Source organism: Aulostomus chinensis, chromosome 12 (genome assembly GCF_037954235.1).
Source record: "Aulostomus chinensis isolate RoL2024-O1b breed Wild chromosome 12, RoL_Achi_v1.0, whole genome shotgun sequence".
Classification (NCBI taxonomy): domain Eukaryota; kingdom Metazoa; phylum Chordata; class Actinopteri; order Syngnathiformes; family Aulostomidae; genus Aulostomus; species Aulostomus chinensis.
Window position 1 is genome coordinate 20094473 of NC_141331.1, and position 16028 is coordinate 20110500.

The 16028-nt window shown below is 40.0% G+C and overlaps 1 protein-coding gene across 3 annotated transcripts in view; it reads right to left on the minus strand.

The window, feature by feature from the left end:
- Positions 1 to 16028, minus strand: part of kalrna (kalirin RhoGEF kinase a) — a 165889-nt gene that overhangs the window by 47935 nt on the left and 101926 nt on the right. For all 3 annotated transcript variants that reach the window (XM_086220764.1, XM_086220763.1, XM_086220765.1), the window contains exons 39-40: positions 3787 to 3865; positions 2890 to 3057 (exon numbers count right to left, since the gene is read on the minus strand). In XM_086220764.1, the coding sequence (XP_086076890.1) occupies positions 2890 to 3057; positions 3787 to 3865 (247 nt within the window). The remainder of the gene's footprint in view (positions 1 to 2889; positions 3058 to 3786; positions 3866 to 16028) is intronic.

The window sequence follows — 16028 nt, forward strand, 5'->3', positions numbered from 1 at the left end:
CTTGAAACAGATCTGATGCTGATATCTGCGCAGTCTGGCCTCTTGGAGCCCATTGAATAAGACCTGCTATCGACATCATTCATGACATGAACATAAGCTGAAGAGGATGTAAAGATGTCAAGTTAGCCTTCCTGTTATATCACTGGGTGTATTTAATAATGGTTCTTTTCCCTTAAGGTACTTATTTATATATTTCTATTCACAAGCTTTTTCTGTAAAGCCTTGAAAGCTTAAATACTGATGCACTTGAATTGCAAATGGAGATGAATTTAGAAATACGGGTGGGTTTTGCACCTTTCAAACATTTTGACCTGATGAAGATCCAGGGTATTGTTGAATAAACGTCTTGTGGCTGTGAGTGTGCAGACTTTGCCTTTTTCATTGATGCTGTATTTTTTTTTTTTTTTAAACCTTGTGCGTCTGTGCCCACTGCCAGGCAGGACCACCAAAGTTTTCATGTTGAAGGTCCATACAGGATCAGCCCTGGTGGTCCCTGGCAGTCAAACTGAACTTATTTACTGCAGCATGAATGAGAGCTAGAACAGACAGAAAAAGTGGGCACACCCATACATTTCCAATTAATTTCTGCCCGTTATAAACAGTTAACTGTAGTTAACAGCAAATGTACTATTATTATTATTACTATTGCTGAGTAATTCAGATCGTCTGAGCCTGTGTACATAACAATTCTCAGGATATTCTCAATGACCGCTTAACTTAGAATATACGTTTAAAGCTGGTAGTCCCAGTGTAGGAGTGATTTAGATTTATTCTGAGAGTGACTGAGCAAGGAAGGGCCATTAACTTTTATCTTAGGAGGCTTGGTTGACCCTGTTGTTAGACATGTTGCACTAAAAGACATGATTGGCAGATCAAAAGAAGAAAAAGAATAAGAAAATGCACAATGAATCTAGTCCCTACTAAAACATGGTAAAACATTATAAAATAAATTATTTTAATTAAGGAAAAGTTAGAAATAAAAGCCACACTTCAGTGGGCTAATAGATGTTTGCTTCGCTTACTGATGCAGTCGCCAGTTCACACACAGATAATCGGGATGTTCATGTACCATGCGGCTAAGAAAGGCCCAGTTTTCATCCATTTGGGAGAGTGCAATGATGCTGATCTGCATCCCATTGATTACATCCATAACACAGGAAGTCCACTAAGTCCAGGTAGGCTCCTCTGACTATGCAGGGTGTGGAGATCCAGAGGCTGTGAAGCACTTTAGATGGGACTGAAGCAATCACCACTGCACTGACACATTGCCGGTTGCCTAACATCATAATGTTGTATCACTTTCGTTATCGGTGATATTGTATTGCCCCTCTCGATCCCCTTAAAAGACCTCCTCCAAGCTCCTAACACATTTCTCTCTCTGAGCTCTCTTCAGAGCTAGGATGCTTGTGATTTATTATCTTTTCCAGGTTCTAATCTGAATATTAAGGGACATTCTAGAAAAAGAAGGTCATGATTCTACAAAATTTCCTATAATTATTTTTTCACAAAGATCAAATATTTGCACTTGGAAGCTTTATGAATACGAGCCCTGTGTGAGACCCGATTCTCAATGGCTTGGCAATCTCAACTAAAATTTAAATGATAGGAAATATTACATCTCCCTCTTACAGAAGCAAATGCTAAACCTCTAACTTGGGTAGAATCTTATCTTAAGAAATCCTAAACATGACGGTGGACTCTTTAATCTTGTCCTGCCATGTCTGGATCGGTGTTTAGAATTCAGAGGACAGCACCTATATCATTGACAGCTTTGATTTAACTACAACTATACAATCTAACACCATTTATATGTTATGTCAATATGTGTCCAGGTGATAAAGTAACCGATTCGATCCAATGCATGGTCAGTTCAGCCAAATGACAAAGTTAGCAAGCTGGTAGGTGGGCATGGGCCACATGAGATTGAAGGAGAAGTAATGCTCATTAATACATTCAAATTCAAAGCATCATAAACTGATGTTTCCCATCTTCATTGTCAGGCGGACCTGACATCCACACTTCTTTAGGGTCAATTTGTAAAAAATCAATTTCTACCCTACAATAGGAGCATTTAGGTCTTTTTTTTCTTAATGATGTTAAGACACATGTTTCTGTAATACCAAAAACCTTAAACATCACCGGGAAAAAACATTTCAGACGAAAGAAGTTTCTGTCATGAGACCTCCGGGGCCATATTTATCAAGTGTTTCAAAGTGCAGTTTCAGTCTAGTGCTAGAAATTCATGAAATTATAAAAGCATGTAAAAAAAGCAAGTTATTACATTTCCTGTCACTAAGAATCATTCACCCAGTTATTTCAGTAATTTAAGGGAGCTCGAGAGGTATTTCGAGTGGTTACGACTGATCTACAAGCCACGAGACAATTGTTTCTTGGGTGCGAGAAGACCCACAGTTTGAGTTGAGCTAGCATTATTCTAAATTAAACATTTGTAATTAAGAAATGGTGAAAAGAACATGCAGAAAACTTGTATTATCTCTAATTACCCATATAAAATTTCCACTATTTGATGTGACATTTATCTAACAACATTCTTATGGAAATCCATTCTGTGATTGGTCCTTGCCTGTGATTTCATCCAAAATCCTGTCTGAGGTACAGCAAAAAGTACTGAATCGGGTGTAAGACTGAAGGTAAGGATTCATCCTACACTTGATTTAAAGAGGGGATGAAATGTTTGATAACTAACTCTTATGTGTAGCTTCAAGCCAAGATTTTTTTTCTTACTTTTGAGTTAATTCTTAGCCATGTTCCTTTGAGTAATTCTGAGAAGCTTGATACACACAGACACTGATCTCTGAGCCTCAAACTGAAAAGGAAAAAAAAAAAAAAGTTCAGATAATAAAAGAAATTCAGATTTGTACTTCCTACCTTTCCCTGCGCTGAAAAAGCAGTCCATCTCCACACTGGAGCGTGAGTGGGACACACAGAGTGCAGAACTGGGAACGAGACCCTCCTGGGGTGGACTGCGATCAGTGGTTCGGACCAGACACCATCCAGGCCGCTCGCTTGGCCTCTCCAGCAGCTCCACTGTCTGGCCTGGGGAGACAAGAAGACAAGTAGATGCTTTTGGGGAGCTCTAACCAGAGAATCTGGAACTAGGTGTAGAGTGAGTGAGATTTGGTTGATGCTCTGGCTGCTAAAATGCTCCAAGGTAGTGCAGCCAGAACAGTAGCTGTTTTTGCTAAAACAAAATAAAGCTACAAGTGAGAAAAAAAAAACGGTCATCAAAAATCAAAATGATCTATACAAAATGTTCATCCATTTTCTACCGCTTATCTTGTTAAGGATTGCGGGGCGGGGGGGGGGGGGGCAGGAGCCTAGCAGCCTCCGGGTGAGAGACGGGGTTCACCCTGGATGGGCAGCAAATCCATCCCAGGGCCAACACATATAGACAGACCACCATTCACACTCACAGTCACACCTACAGTCAATTTAGAGTATCAATCAGCCTCGTCCCCTCTTGATGTCTTTGGACTGTGGGAGGAAGCTGGAGTACCAAAGAGAACCCACACAGGAACAGGGAGAACATGCAGACTCCACACAGAAAGATCCTGTGCTGGAGCCGGGACTTGAACCCGCAACCTTCTTGCTGTGAGGCGACAGTGCTGACCACAGCACCACCGTGCCGCCCCATATAAAATGTTGATTACTGTAACTTTAACTTTAGTAGGTGATGCTAATCACAAGTTACCTTTGGGTGTGTCAGATGCAAACTATGAATGAGCACAAAACTAATATGTTGGCAGGCAGAGAGCTTCCTCTTACCAGTGCTGACTGATATTTCTGTGCTGCATCCTGCTGTGAAGTCCTGAAGGACGACGGTCAACTCACAACCACCAGAGAGCTGCAAATACAAAGAGACATCAATATTTTAGAGCCAAGAACTGTTCAGACATCCCGGTGGTGTGCGTGATGCAGACATCCTGGTGGTGTGCGTGATGCAAACATCCCCCCCCAAAAAGGATGGTTGAAGGAGACATTTTTGCTTCAAACATTCAGCAGTAATTCAATTTGACAGTAGAGAGGAACTTTATCCAACCCAGAGTCACAATTAGCATCTGTGTTTACACAAGAGACTGAATATTCCCATACAGAACATGTCCTTGAGCTTCATGTGACTGAAGAATTTCCAGGTACAGCCAGAGGTGAATAAACTTTACTTTTAGATTTAAAAATGGAAAAAAAAGCCCAGCAGCTGCTTTCTTGTGTTTGCAGAGTTTAACTGAGTGCAGTTGAGGAACTGGATGGGCAGATACCACGTGAACATGAGTACACTTTACTTTTCTCTCTTGTTTTACTACAAACACAGAACCCCAAGAGATTACAGACAATGAGCTGAATGGGATGTGAGACCAGATATTAGGCCATGCACAAGAACGTGATTGGCACAGAAATTTAATAAGGACAAAAGAGTGGTGTATATTTTTACGGTCACACAATGTGTCACACACTGTGAGTATCAAGCATAAATTGGAGCTGTTTCCTGACCTAGAAATGACTGAACTACTCATTCACCGACAGTCTAGTGGAAGAAATCGATTCAGTTAAGTGTTAAGGTGTATTTTCAGGGGGAGACTATCTCTATATCAGGACTCTAAAGACTGTTTACGTTAAGTACTGGCTCTAAAAAGCTCTCTATGGGTGAAGAGGTAACTCTGAATCCTAAATTGTGTATTCTGAAGATTAGGCCTGATAATATTATGGTTTCAAACAATATAAGGTCCCAGCTCAAAGTGAGTCTCTTGGAAGCTAAATGATGTATCATATGCAAACAATTTCTCGATTGGTTGAACAGGAGGACTTCCTACCTGGGTCTCGAAATAATAAGAGTTTCTGAAAGTGGATGAAGATAATGAAGGGCTGAACTTATTTCACTAGTTGTTGCTTGCTTGACTGCACATATATTCTATACATCATCAGGTTTGAAATCGCGTTAAAGAAGATGCCGTTTTCTCTTTGGTCGTTTTTTTTTTTTTCTCCTTTGAAAAAAGGCTTTGTGCTCCATCAACACACTGAAACCAGTGCAAGAGCACGTCTAATGTTGATTTGGTCTAATTTTTCGGGCTTTTTTTAGCCAATGCACAACCCTCTGAGTGTTGAAAGTACCAAATGATATAATTTGATCACAATATATTATAAAACATAATTTACGGAACATTTTAAAATAGATTTTGATAACTCAGACGAGAAAAATTCTATTCCTATTCATTATAACGATGTTTGCAAAGTAACACAGTTGCACACTGTTAGGTCACACGCTAAATGCAGCTGACAAAACATACTTGGGTCATGATATAATTTACCACAATATCGAAAAAGGGCTGGAATATATCAATTTTAGTATTGTGGACAAAAAATAATTGCAACATATTGCAATTTTATTGCACTTTCCCAGTATTATGAGGCCATTTCCAACATGACTGACTCGCATGTATCAAAACAATATATAGACTAACAACAAATGCACTCAAAGTACTATTATCAAAAATACAAGTTCTGTCAGGTCCGTTCACGTCAAGAAACACAGAGATGATAATGAGCTTGATTTGTTTATTATAGTACAAATTGGCGGTATGGCTCTGTTCAGAGGTGTCCCCTGATAATTTTTCATGAGCGCCATGAAACAGGGGACCAGCGCTGGATGGAAGGTTCTCCCAGTCTGACAGAACTAATGCTGACGCTTGATTTTACAGAATTCCACAGCAATCAAAGAAGAGTAAATCACCACTTTGTTTTGTCAGCTGATCAAGTTATTAATTATAATTGGTTAATGCCCATTATATTCAATGCTCATCATACTGAAACATTTTTAGGTTTCCAAGTGGACAAAACAGCAGCTTATTTTTAAAATCAAGTATTAGGCATTTCACAAATTTCCTAACCTTGGAAAAATATAAATTAAAATTGTATTGTTTTACAAATATAAAATAAGTCACTGGAGAAGGTCAAAGAACAATCATGTTTTATATATGAAGTACATATTTGTAATATCAACCAACTGTTCCTTTATTTTATTCTAAATGTTTGTGCACTAGAGGCTTCAAAGTTCTACATTACGTTACATGTTTGTACGCTGAATACTGAACTAGGATCAGTTTCTAAAATGTTTGTATTGTCAAAAAGTAAAGGTACCTCCTAAAATCGCTGAGGTCAAAGAACATTTACACTTTCACCAAAGAATGTGAAAACAGCAAAGTTTCAACTGTCGCAACACGAGGAACAACATGTTTGACTGGAGGGGATCTTCAAGTACAGTGATGAACTTCCCACTACAAGCCATTCCGTGGTATAGCTGATGCCTTCAGTTTGACCTTCACTTCTATTCAGCTGTAACATCACGAGCAACTTCCAGTGAATGTCCAAATACAAACTGAGAACAGGAGCACACACACACACACACACACACACACACACACACACACACACACACACACACACACACACACACACACACACATAAACGTAAGTCCATGTGATAAACGATAAATAAAGCCTGTAAGATTCCTGTATTGGACTATTAAGGACACTTTTGTACAATGGAAGTAGCTGCCAGTTGATGGCTGGATGGTGTGTATCCAACAAGGCAGACATTTTACCACAGCAAAACTATAGTATTACATTGTTACCTTTGATACTGGAGAGCTGACATCTTAATGACCTCTAGCTCACCAGCAACACAGTCACAGTGAGCTGGAAAAGCCTGAACACTGAGACTTGGATAAACTGCTTCAAAATGTACAACAGCACAGACAGAAAATTGCAGACAAATTGATTTCTAATGGCTCCACAATGACACTTGTATGTCATTTGCTGCTTTGCTATTGTGTCACACCATCTTGTAAAATGTCGAGAAGTCTGCATGTGTGTTAATGTGTGTATGCGGGTAAGCAGGCTCTCTTTGCTAGGCTTAAGGTCTCCTAGCAACAGAGACCCCTGTTACTGCACAGGTGGAGGTGACTATATACCTAACAACATGGACACGCCCACGCAGGTGTTTGGACTTATTCTGGTTGACTTGACCTCTGCTCAGGTTCAAGGAAGAGTTACGCCAGGGATTACGGGCTGTTACCTAACTCTGCACACTCATAACGGTTTTATTTCCTTCATTGGGGCAAATTTTGGGTAGCTCTTATTTTATGAAAGCAGTGCAGAGCAGGCGACATATGATGTAGGAATCTCTGGATTCAAACAAACTCTTGATTTAACAGCTGCTGAAGGTAGCGATGCAGTGGAGAACTTAATTTCTTACACTCTATGCCATGTGTCATTTGTCTCTGCCTGTCCAGCAGGAGTATCTAAAAACTACCTGGATGTATTTTTTTTTCATTTGTTACTATTGAGAGATTGCACTTCCAATTTCGGTAATATTCAGAGGCAAGAGTGGGCGACATCAAAAAGAGAGAGGAAGAAGGTGTTAGAACAGCTCCCAAATAATCCTGTTAAATTCGACCTTAATGCAACAATTTCCCCTCATCACACATAATTTGGCAATGCATATTATGAGACACATTTTGCGATAAAAATAAATGCTGAATACATGAGACCTCCCAGCAAAACAGTGTTCCGAAATTCAGTGTTTGGATAGATTTATCTGACTGTTGTATCATAAAAGAGCTGAAGTTATTCCAAGGAGCTGTAAAGTTATCTGAGAATATTCCAGACAATTATGGAATAAACTGATACTCAGTAGGTTTAACTGAAAATGAAGCCCCAGTTTCCAGGGCCAGGTTGATACCCACCCAGTTTAAAAGCCACGGGGGGGTCTTCTGTCCCAAAATCTACGAGGTGACATGGGTAGACAACCTAAGTGACCCAGAACAATTACATTTGGTACAGCTATTCAACCCACTTTGGCAACGATGAAAATATTTAAGCTGAGGATAGACAAAAACACTCATGAAAACAAAGAGAGACTGATTTACAATCATATGTCACACAAGTTCTCACTTAGTATGCTGAGCTCACAAAGTCCTTTTTTTCTCTCTCTTGCATTACTTCTTTGTGACTCCAGAATGCAGAAAGAGCCAGCCATGTACATTAAAATGAAACTCATGGTGATTATCTGCCAAAGCAGCCAAACTCCCAAACAAACATCTGTTTACATATTCTCAAGTAAATCATCCATGTCGTCAGTATCAGACCGTACGCTCCGTAATACACCAACACTTCGATCTGATCTCAAAACAAACGATAACACCCAGTTCAGCGTTAACACGCTCAGACAGGCGCGACCAGGTCCATCTAACTGGTCACCCTTGTAGGTTGTGCTTGGCAAGGAAATGTTGTTGATTGGTTTTAACTCAAATCAAAGTGTCGGTGGATTCCTGAGCATACAGCTGGATAATGAAGAAGCGGATTACACTGAATGGTGCACTTCATAGTTTGTAAATGGACATTTTTGAGCAATTTTGCTGCTGTTTTGGTGCTCTTATTAACCATAACTCACCATTGGCTTCAAGTCAAATACGAGGCCAGTCATAAAGAAGTGATGCTCAATACACCTATTTGTGTGTACTTGAAGGTTAAGTTGGGGTTAAGTGTTTCTTTAAATGAATACACCTACAGTACTTGTCAGTATTTGTCATGTCCTGCAGTTGAACAAACAAAATCGATGTTGCACTAAATTATACTGAGCCGATAAAGTTTACTCATCCTCAGTCATGCTAATTGTTTGGGTATCCAAAGATGACAACAGATGGACATCACCAATTTGTCCAGGCAATAGCTTTTCACAAGGAAGTCAGAGACAGAGCTTTCACCTCTTCACCTTCCACTCTTAACTTATGTGCCTGTCTTTGTGGGTGTGTCCTGTGCTTTGTTGTCCTTTGTCATATGACCCCTTTCTGTGCACAGAAAAACATGTCTGCGCCAGCTTGTGAGGTTATATGCCACAGCAGAGGAGAAAGTGTTTGAGCAGAGTGAACACTCTTCACCTCCTTCCACTCTGGAGCCTGTTGACATTAACTGATGTTCTTGCCCAGTTAACACATAATATCAAAGAGGGCATTTTTGCCCCACCCATGAATCGATCCACCCAAGCTGTTTAAAAGGTCCCAGGAGACTAGTTATACTTCTGAAACAAATGTAATTAAATTCGAAATTTTGGACAAATTATACATACATATGTATGTATGTGTGTGTGTATATATATATATATATATATATATATATATATATATATATATATATACATACACATACATACATATACATACATACATATATATACATACATATATACACATATATATATACATACATATATATACATATATATATACATATATATATACATATATATATACATACATATATACATATATATACACACACACACACACACACACACACACACATACATATATATATATATATATATATGAGAAAAAATAATTGGAAAGGTCAGTGGTTGCTTGTCAACACATGGCCCACTGTGCAAATGTGTAAAAGACACAGTTTGCCATCCAAGTCACTCTGGATGGAATCTGTGAAAAATAACAAAAATAAAAAAGCAACCACTTTTCAGTAGTAAATGAAGTGACTGGGTGGAGGGAAGTTATGCATTGACCTAAGAAATACAAGTTGTAAACTTTGTTTTTATGGAAAGAAATGTGGCTGGAGCTTCTCTCTCTCTCTCTCTCTCTCTCTCTCTCTCTCTCTCTCTCTCTCTAAGTAATATAAATTAACATTAAATCTAGTCATATAAATTAACATTACTTGGGCTCGCCTGACTTGAACTGAACTACTGTTAAAATACATGTCAGTGCACCACAAAACAAATTTTACAAAGTCAGAATAACACACCTAGTTAATGCAGTTGGGGGTTGATTGAGAGCCAAGGATGGCGTCACCATGGAGGAAGTGAGGCCAAATAAGGACAGGCAGAAGGAAGCCTGATTGCCACCTGCTATAAGGGGGCACACCACCACCTACCATTAATGGATGTGTACATGTTTCAATCAATAAGACAGCTGTACCCCAGTTCTTGTACACTGGGACAACAGTCCAATGAAGTTGCCAAATTGCCTGGAACTGCAGTATCTAACTGACTGATGACTGTAACTTTGCATGTTGTGTCAGATGTCGGATTGATGAGAGTGTTATCAACAGTAATATACAAAAATAACAGCTGATTACACAGACCAGTCTCATGTCAAAAACACATGAATAACTTTGAGAGGAATTACAATGTCTTTGGACTTTGCACCTCACTTTGAACTCAAATCATACATAATTTCATGAATCCAAAGGTCTTGAACAAGTACCAGATGCACTTGCGCTTCAAACCATGTGGTGTAGTGTTTAATAGGGCCAGAGGCTTGCTTGTCCCTAAGTTAGTAAGCCTGCCTCATCAGTAGCAGTTGTCTTCTATGTAAAGATCAGATAAAATGGGCCTCAGGTGCCAGAGATTCAGTGTTGTTTTTGACCAGTACATCTTTAACACAAGCACACAACTAAACCTTTCCTGCAGTGGAAAAAACACACCCACTGTGCCAACATGGCTCAACTGCTCGCTGCATCTCACAGCATGACTCAACACTTCTGCCCCCCATGGAAAAAGCTATTTAGGTGTCTTTCCATTTATTAAAGCCTACTAGAGCATAACTTTAATGATACAATGTTATTTACAGCAACACTGGGATGTTCAACCATGACTATTCATCTGATGCAGCAGTGTAATGTGTGTGTGTGTACCAGAATTGAACAGTGATACTTCTACCCAGTGTTTGGTGTTTGACTGCATGCATGGAAAACATGGGCAGCAACTTACCACTGAGACATGTGTTACTTTTGGATAATGTATTGGTACATAGCTCCCAAGTAGTAAAAAATTCTTGAGAGGAAAAAAATGAAGCCTGTCTGGGAAGTTGTTACATATTATGTCTGGACCACACTGTCTGAGCCACAGTCTACACGGGTGAAACATATTGTAGTGTGGTTAGAATAACAGCAGAAGCAAAGAAAGTGAACAGTTTAGAAGCAACTTGATCCACAGAGTCTCAATGACTTCATGGAAAGCTGAAAATAACAGTCAATTAAACAAGGTGTTTTTTTTGTGTGAAAATTCTTGGTTTTGAGATGCTTCAGCTCCCTAGTCTCATCAACCAGGCTCCTAGCAGCAAGCAGTGTTTTTCAGTAAAGAAATAAGTACACTAGCTGGCTAGCATCAATGTGGTCAGCCACCCACTAGCCTGGAAAATCAAAGATCAAGTGGCTAAAGAGCCAGACTGTTTTCACAAGGTGATGAAACTGAGCTAAAAAGTAAAAACAGGACTTAAATTCAACAGGACACAAATGATACCAGTAGAATGATAATGTTGCTTGATTACATTATTCGGCAATGCTTTACTAGCATTCTAGCTTTGTCAACTTGAGCTAATATTCTGCTGTCTGCCCACGAGAGGCCCGAAATGCAGATTCCCCAAAACTTTCTTAGTTTCTGTACCCTCTGAAAGGGTCAACCTGCTGCTCTCAACCCCCTCTACCTCCACTGATGGCCACCACCCAGATATTAATCTGCACTGTTGGGAAGTGGCTAGGCTAGCACCGCTGACATCAAGATTGTAAATTTGATTTTGGTGGAGACATAAAAGTTCTCCATGGGGCACCCTGGAAGCTAATATATTTTGTATTTATGACCACAGTTTCATACCATCTAGAGCTGATAGAACAAGCTTACTTTCTAAGTTGAACTCCTTAATTGATTGATGCCTGAGTGGAAGAGTTCAGCCAACAAAAGGCCTGAGAGGCTTCATGAATGAGAGAGAAGGAGAGAGAAGACTCAAACTAAAGTGTCAAAGGGACGGGAACATTGGCTTATCAGCTTATCATTACTCAGCTGATGTCAACAACGGCCTACTTGACCTGTCTAAACATTTTTGAGGAGATCACCCAGGTTGTTACCCTCAGCCTCAGACTGTTTGTACAGTGTGTGGTTTTTGACCAGCTATTCTCTTCCATATTGTGTCATCAGTTCAGCCTTTAGTTGAAACTATGATTATAATCAGTTTTTGTTATTTGAGTACTACTGAATGTGAAATAAATGGACTAGATACTGACGGACAGTGGTAATAGTGATAGGGACAATGCAGTAGTGACTGGACATTGGTCAGTACACAGCTCTACCTTTCCTACCGATCTTGGCTTACACTATTGCTAGCTCTGTCAGACATGTACTGGTAGCCTCAGAGGAGATGGTTCCTATGAGGCAAGTCAACCATTTATCCATATATAAGCAACTTGAGCAACCGTTAACCAGCAACAAAAAAAAACTTCATAGATTCCTGCAGGGAAATTACTTTGTTAACTTGCAATTCCTCAGATGGGGAAATGCATTAAATAGATCAAAATAATGGTGGAATACCTGCCTTGTCATAATTTGAACTAACTTAGTTGCTGTTGGTTGGGTTGAGTGTAAACTGTGATGTCATATTAAGGTCAGGCGCATGTGGACTCTGAGTTGACATTGAGTTTATTAGTCTAAGCCCAATGTTAATGTAACGGAATAATTTTGAACTACATCTTTCTTAAGTGACATGTGGCACCAGCTTTGAAGCATGAATTCACGCTTTATTGGGTCCTTCATGACAGCAAATCCTCTTAAATGCTGTTTTATTTCCCTACAGGTATACAGTTTAAATCTCCTCTATCACTCTGTTATCATGGCCCATCTCTGTTTCATCATTGCTTTTCTCCCTCATTTGCATCCTCAGTGTCTTCAGCTTGTGCTGCACTGACAGTTACTTTTGTCACCGTGATGGTTGACTGGTGTAAATAATAAGGTTTGTGAGCAAATTGGGCAAGCAACTCGTGAAAATTATACTAAAAACCACAATGAAAACTGGCTGACTTTTTTTTTCTAAAAAAAACTAAAGTTGCAGCATTTCCCCCTAACTCTTTAACTAGCACAGACACACACAGCTACAAATATATACTGAGAGCAGAGCCTCAGTATGATTATATGAGGCTCAGTTGTGACTGTAAAGGCAAATTATTGGGTTGGGTTATTATAGTTATTGACGCCGTTGAAGTGTGGTGTATTCCATGAGCAATATTTAACTTGGTTGTCTGTAATCTGAATCAATCTTCACTTCAGCTGTCTGGACGCTTATGTTTCCTTTAGCCTGTCTCTCTGTGGCAGCTAATGGCCCGTTTCCTGTCTGTCTGTCTGTCTGTCTGTCCTGCCAGCCGTGCGCGCGCACATACAGACACACACAAACACACACCCTGTTTAACCATTAATCTCCCCCTTCACACACATACACCGCCTCCCTCTTGCAGTCCAGTTTACAGCACACTAAGTGAAAGTCAACATAACATATGATCTGCATTAGCATGTGAATCAGTGACCGAAGCTCAACTGTCAACGATTAAACCTCAAAACTGTTCTCTCAGGTTTCGAACAAACAAGTAACTCAAACCCAAGAAGCTCATAACAGATAACAGACAGCAGCGAACAGACTTGCTCTCCTCACAGTCTTCATGACGACAGCCTTATGCACACATAAAGGCTGAAGGAAATTAGAGACAAATAATATCTGTTTAGTGTCGTATATCTAACTGGACATTTGTCTGCAAAGTTCATTCAAAACGTCACAGCTGTGATAAAACACTAAGAAAACAACACATAGCTACTTAGATCATAGAGTATAGGGATTGGGAGCATAGCAAAACGACTGATTCAAAGTGATATAGTTGTTTTGTTGTTGTTGTTGTTGTTGTTTTTTAACCAGCTGGTGAAAAATGATTAGTCTAAAAAAACAACAACAACTACAGATTTGACACTTTCACTGATTACTATAAAAAAGTTTCCAATCATTCATCATCACCTTTGATTTTATGTTGCTTCCACTGTAGTAAAATTCATCAAGGCAGAATTAATCCAGAGTTGCATGTAACAGAAAAACACCAGAGCTAAACAGAAAGCGCTTCATCTACAAAGAGTATAAACCTGTGTATAGAGTACACAGTGAGTGTACAGCATGTAGTCCAGCAGTTTGTACTCACTCTGCTGCTCTCTTTGAACAGTTTAAATTTCATCCACTTTGGCATGTCGACCGCTCTTCTCTGGACTCTCTCTCGCTCTCCCTGTCTTTGACAACTCCCGAGTTCATGTCTTCGCCCCACACACGCACACGCAAACACAGACACACACACACACACACACAAACACGCCCTCAAACACTCTCTCCCTTCCTCTCTCTCTCATCAAACACAAAGCTGTTTGTGTTTGATGAGAACACCATTCTGCTAAGGTTTTGTGTGTGTGTGTGTGTGTGTGTGTGTGTGTGTGTATCTGTGTGTGTTGGGGGGGGGGGGGGGTCAATGTGTCCAAATCGCTCCCACTTTCTAGAAACCACTGGTGCACTAAAACACTATCATCAGCCCAGGTTGTGTGCGTGTATCAGTGCAAGAAAGAGTGTGACACAAAAGTCATACGACCAACAGATGGTTCCTGTACGACATCCATCTGAACCCACACTGAATGCATTTTATTCATAAGAACACGTGTAAACAATTTCTGGCCAGTGTAACCATGCTGAACGCGTGGATGACCAACAAGACTTCCTTGCTTCAATGCTCTTGTTTGTCCAATGAAGTATAAAGGTACACTGAATGAAGCTAAGAAGTTAGTGGTGTCTGTCAATAGTAGCATGATCAGGTTATACGGTACAAAGGAAATTGATTTTCTTTCACACACATATATATGTTATACTCAAATGTGTACAGTGGATTAAAAAAAACACCATGCAAGCAAGATGAACAACAACTGAGGTTTGTGTCAAGGTCAGAGAATTGCCAGTGTTCAGGACTGATCTCTGGGGACCATGAATATCTGTGCAAATCTTCCTGGAAATCCATACGCAAGAGGTGGACCAAGTAAGGCCACACCACTAACTTAAGTATCTTCTCACACATGGTTTCCAATAACAGATGTGTCTTAATTCCATATAATACCCTGAGTGTGCAGGTGGCACGGTGATGCAGTGGTTAGCACTGTCGCCTCACAGCAAGAAGGTTCCAGATTAAAGCCCTGGCTCAAGCACGGGTTCTTTCTATGTGGAGTGTTCATGTTCTCCCTGTGCCTGTGTGAGTTCTTCCTCCCACTGTCCAAAGACATGCAAGAGGGGACTGGGTTAATTGGATACTCTAAATTGGATGGATGGACATTGAGTACGCCACCAGAAGGTAATAAAATTGTCCCCTTTTTAGCCCAGTGAAAAAGGCTTATTTTTCCTGTCTTCCAGCACCTATACTTTTGTATCATTTGCACACATGTATATGCAGGTTTTTGGGAGCCGATTAAACCTGCTCGTAAAAGCAGACTGATCCTGTTCCCATTGTGAAACGACAAGGAGATGCCTTTTTTTTATTGTCATGGTCTGTCATGTTCGACAACATAAACTCAGTAATTGTACTAAAAAGAAGTGATCAGTGCTATCAAAACAGCACAGAGTGCAGTATTGTAGCAGCAATAAAAATACCATGAAGGACAGCAGCTGTGTCTGTTGCATTTGTAGCTACTGTCTGTTTTTCAAACCCATGAACTGAACTACACTAGAGCGAGGATGCTTGAACACAGACGGGATGAATTTGTGACTGAGACTACAAAAAAATTGTGGAAGTTATCAGCAGAGGCACCAATCTCTCATTCCTCCGTGTACATTATTGATCGCAAAACTCATCATGGGTGTCAGTAATAGAACGTGCCGATAACAAGCAAGAAATGATCTCGTTTAGCCGATAAATACCCATGTCTACTGCAGGGTCATGTGATCCCCATGTCTACTGCAGGGTCATGTGATCCAGGGAGTGAATGTAGATTAAAGTTGTTTACATCACAGGAAAAAAAAAAAAAACACCACAGGTGTGAGCGGGCATTTCTCTGCTCAGACTGAGGGTTATGGAGACAGCAAAAGGCTGCTATTTAGTTCACTCTGCTCAGCCTATTAGCTTCTTTTTGTAATCACATTATCCATTGTTTAGCTGAGCTCCATGAGAAAAGC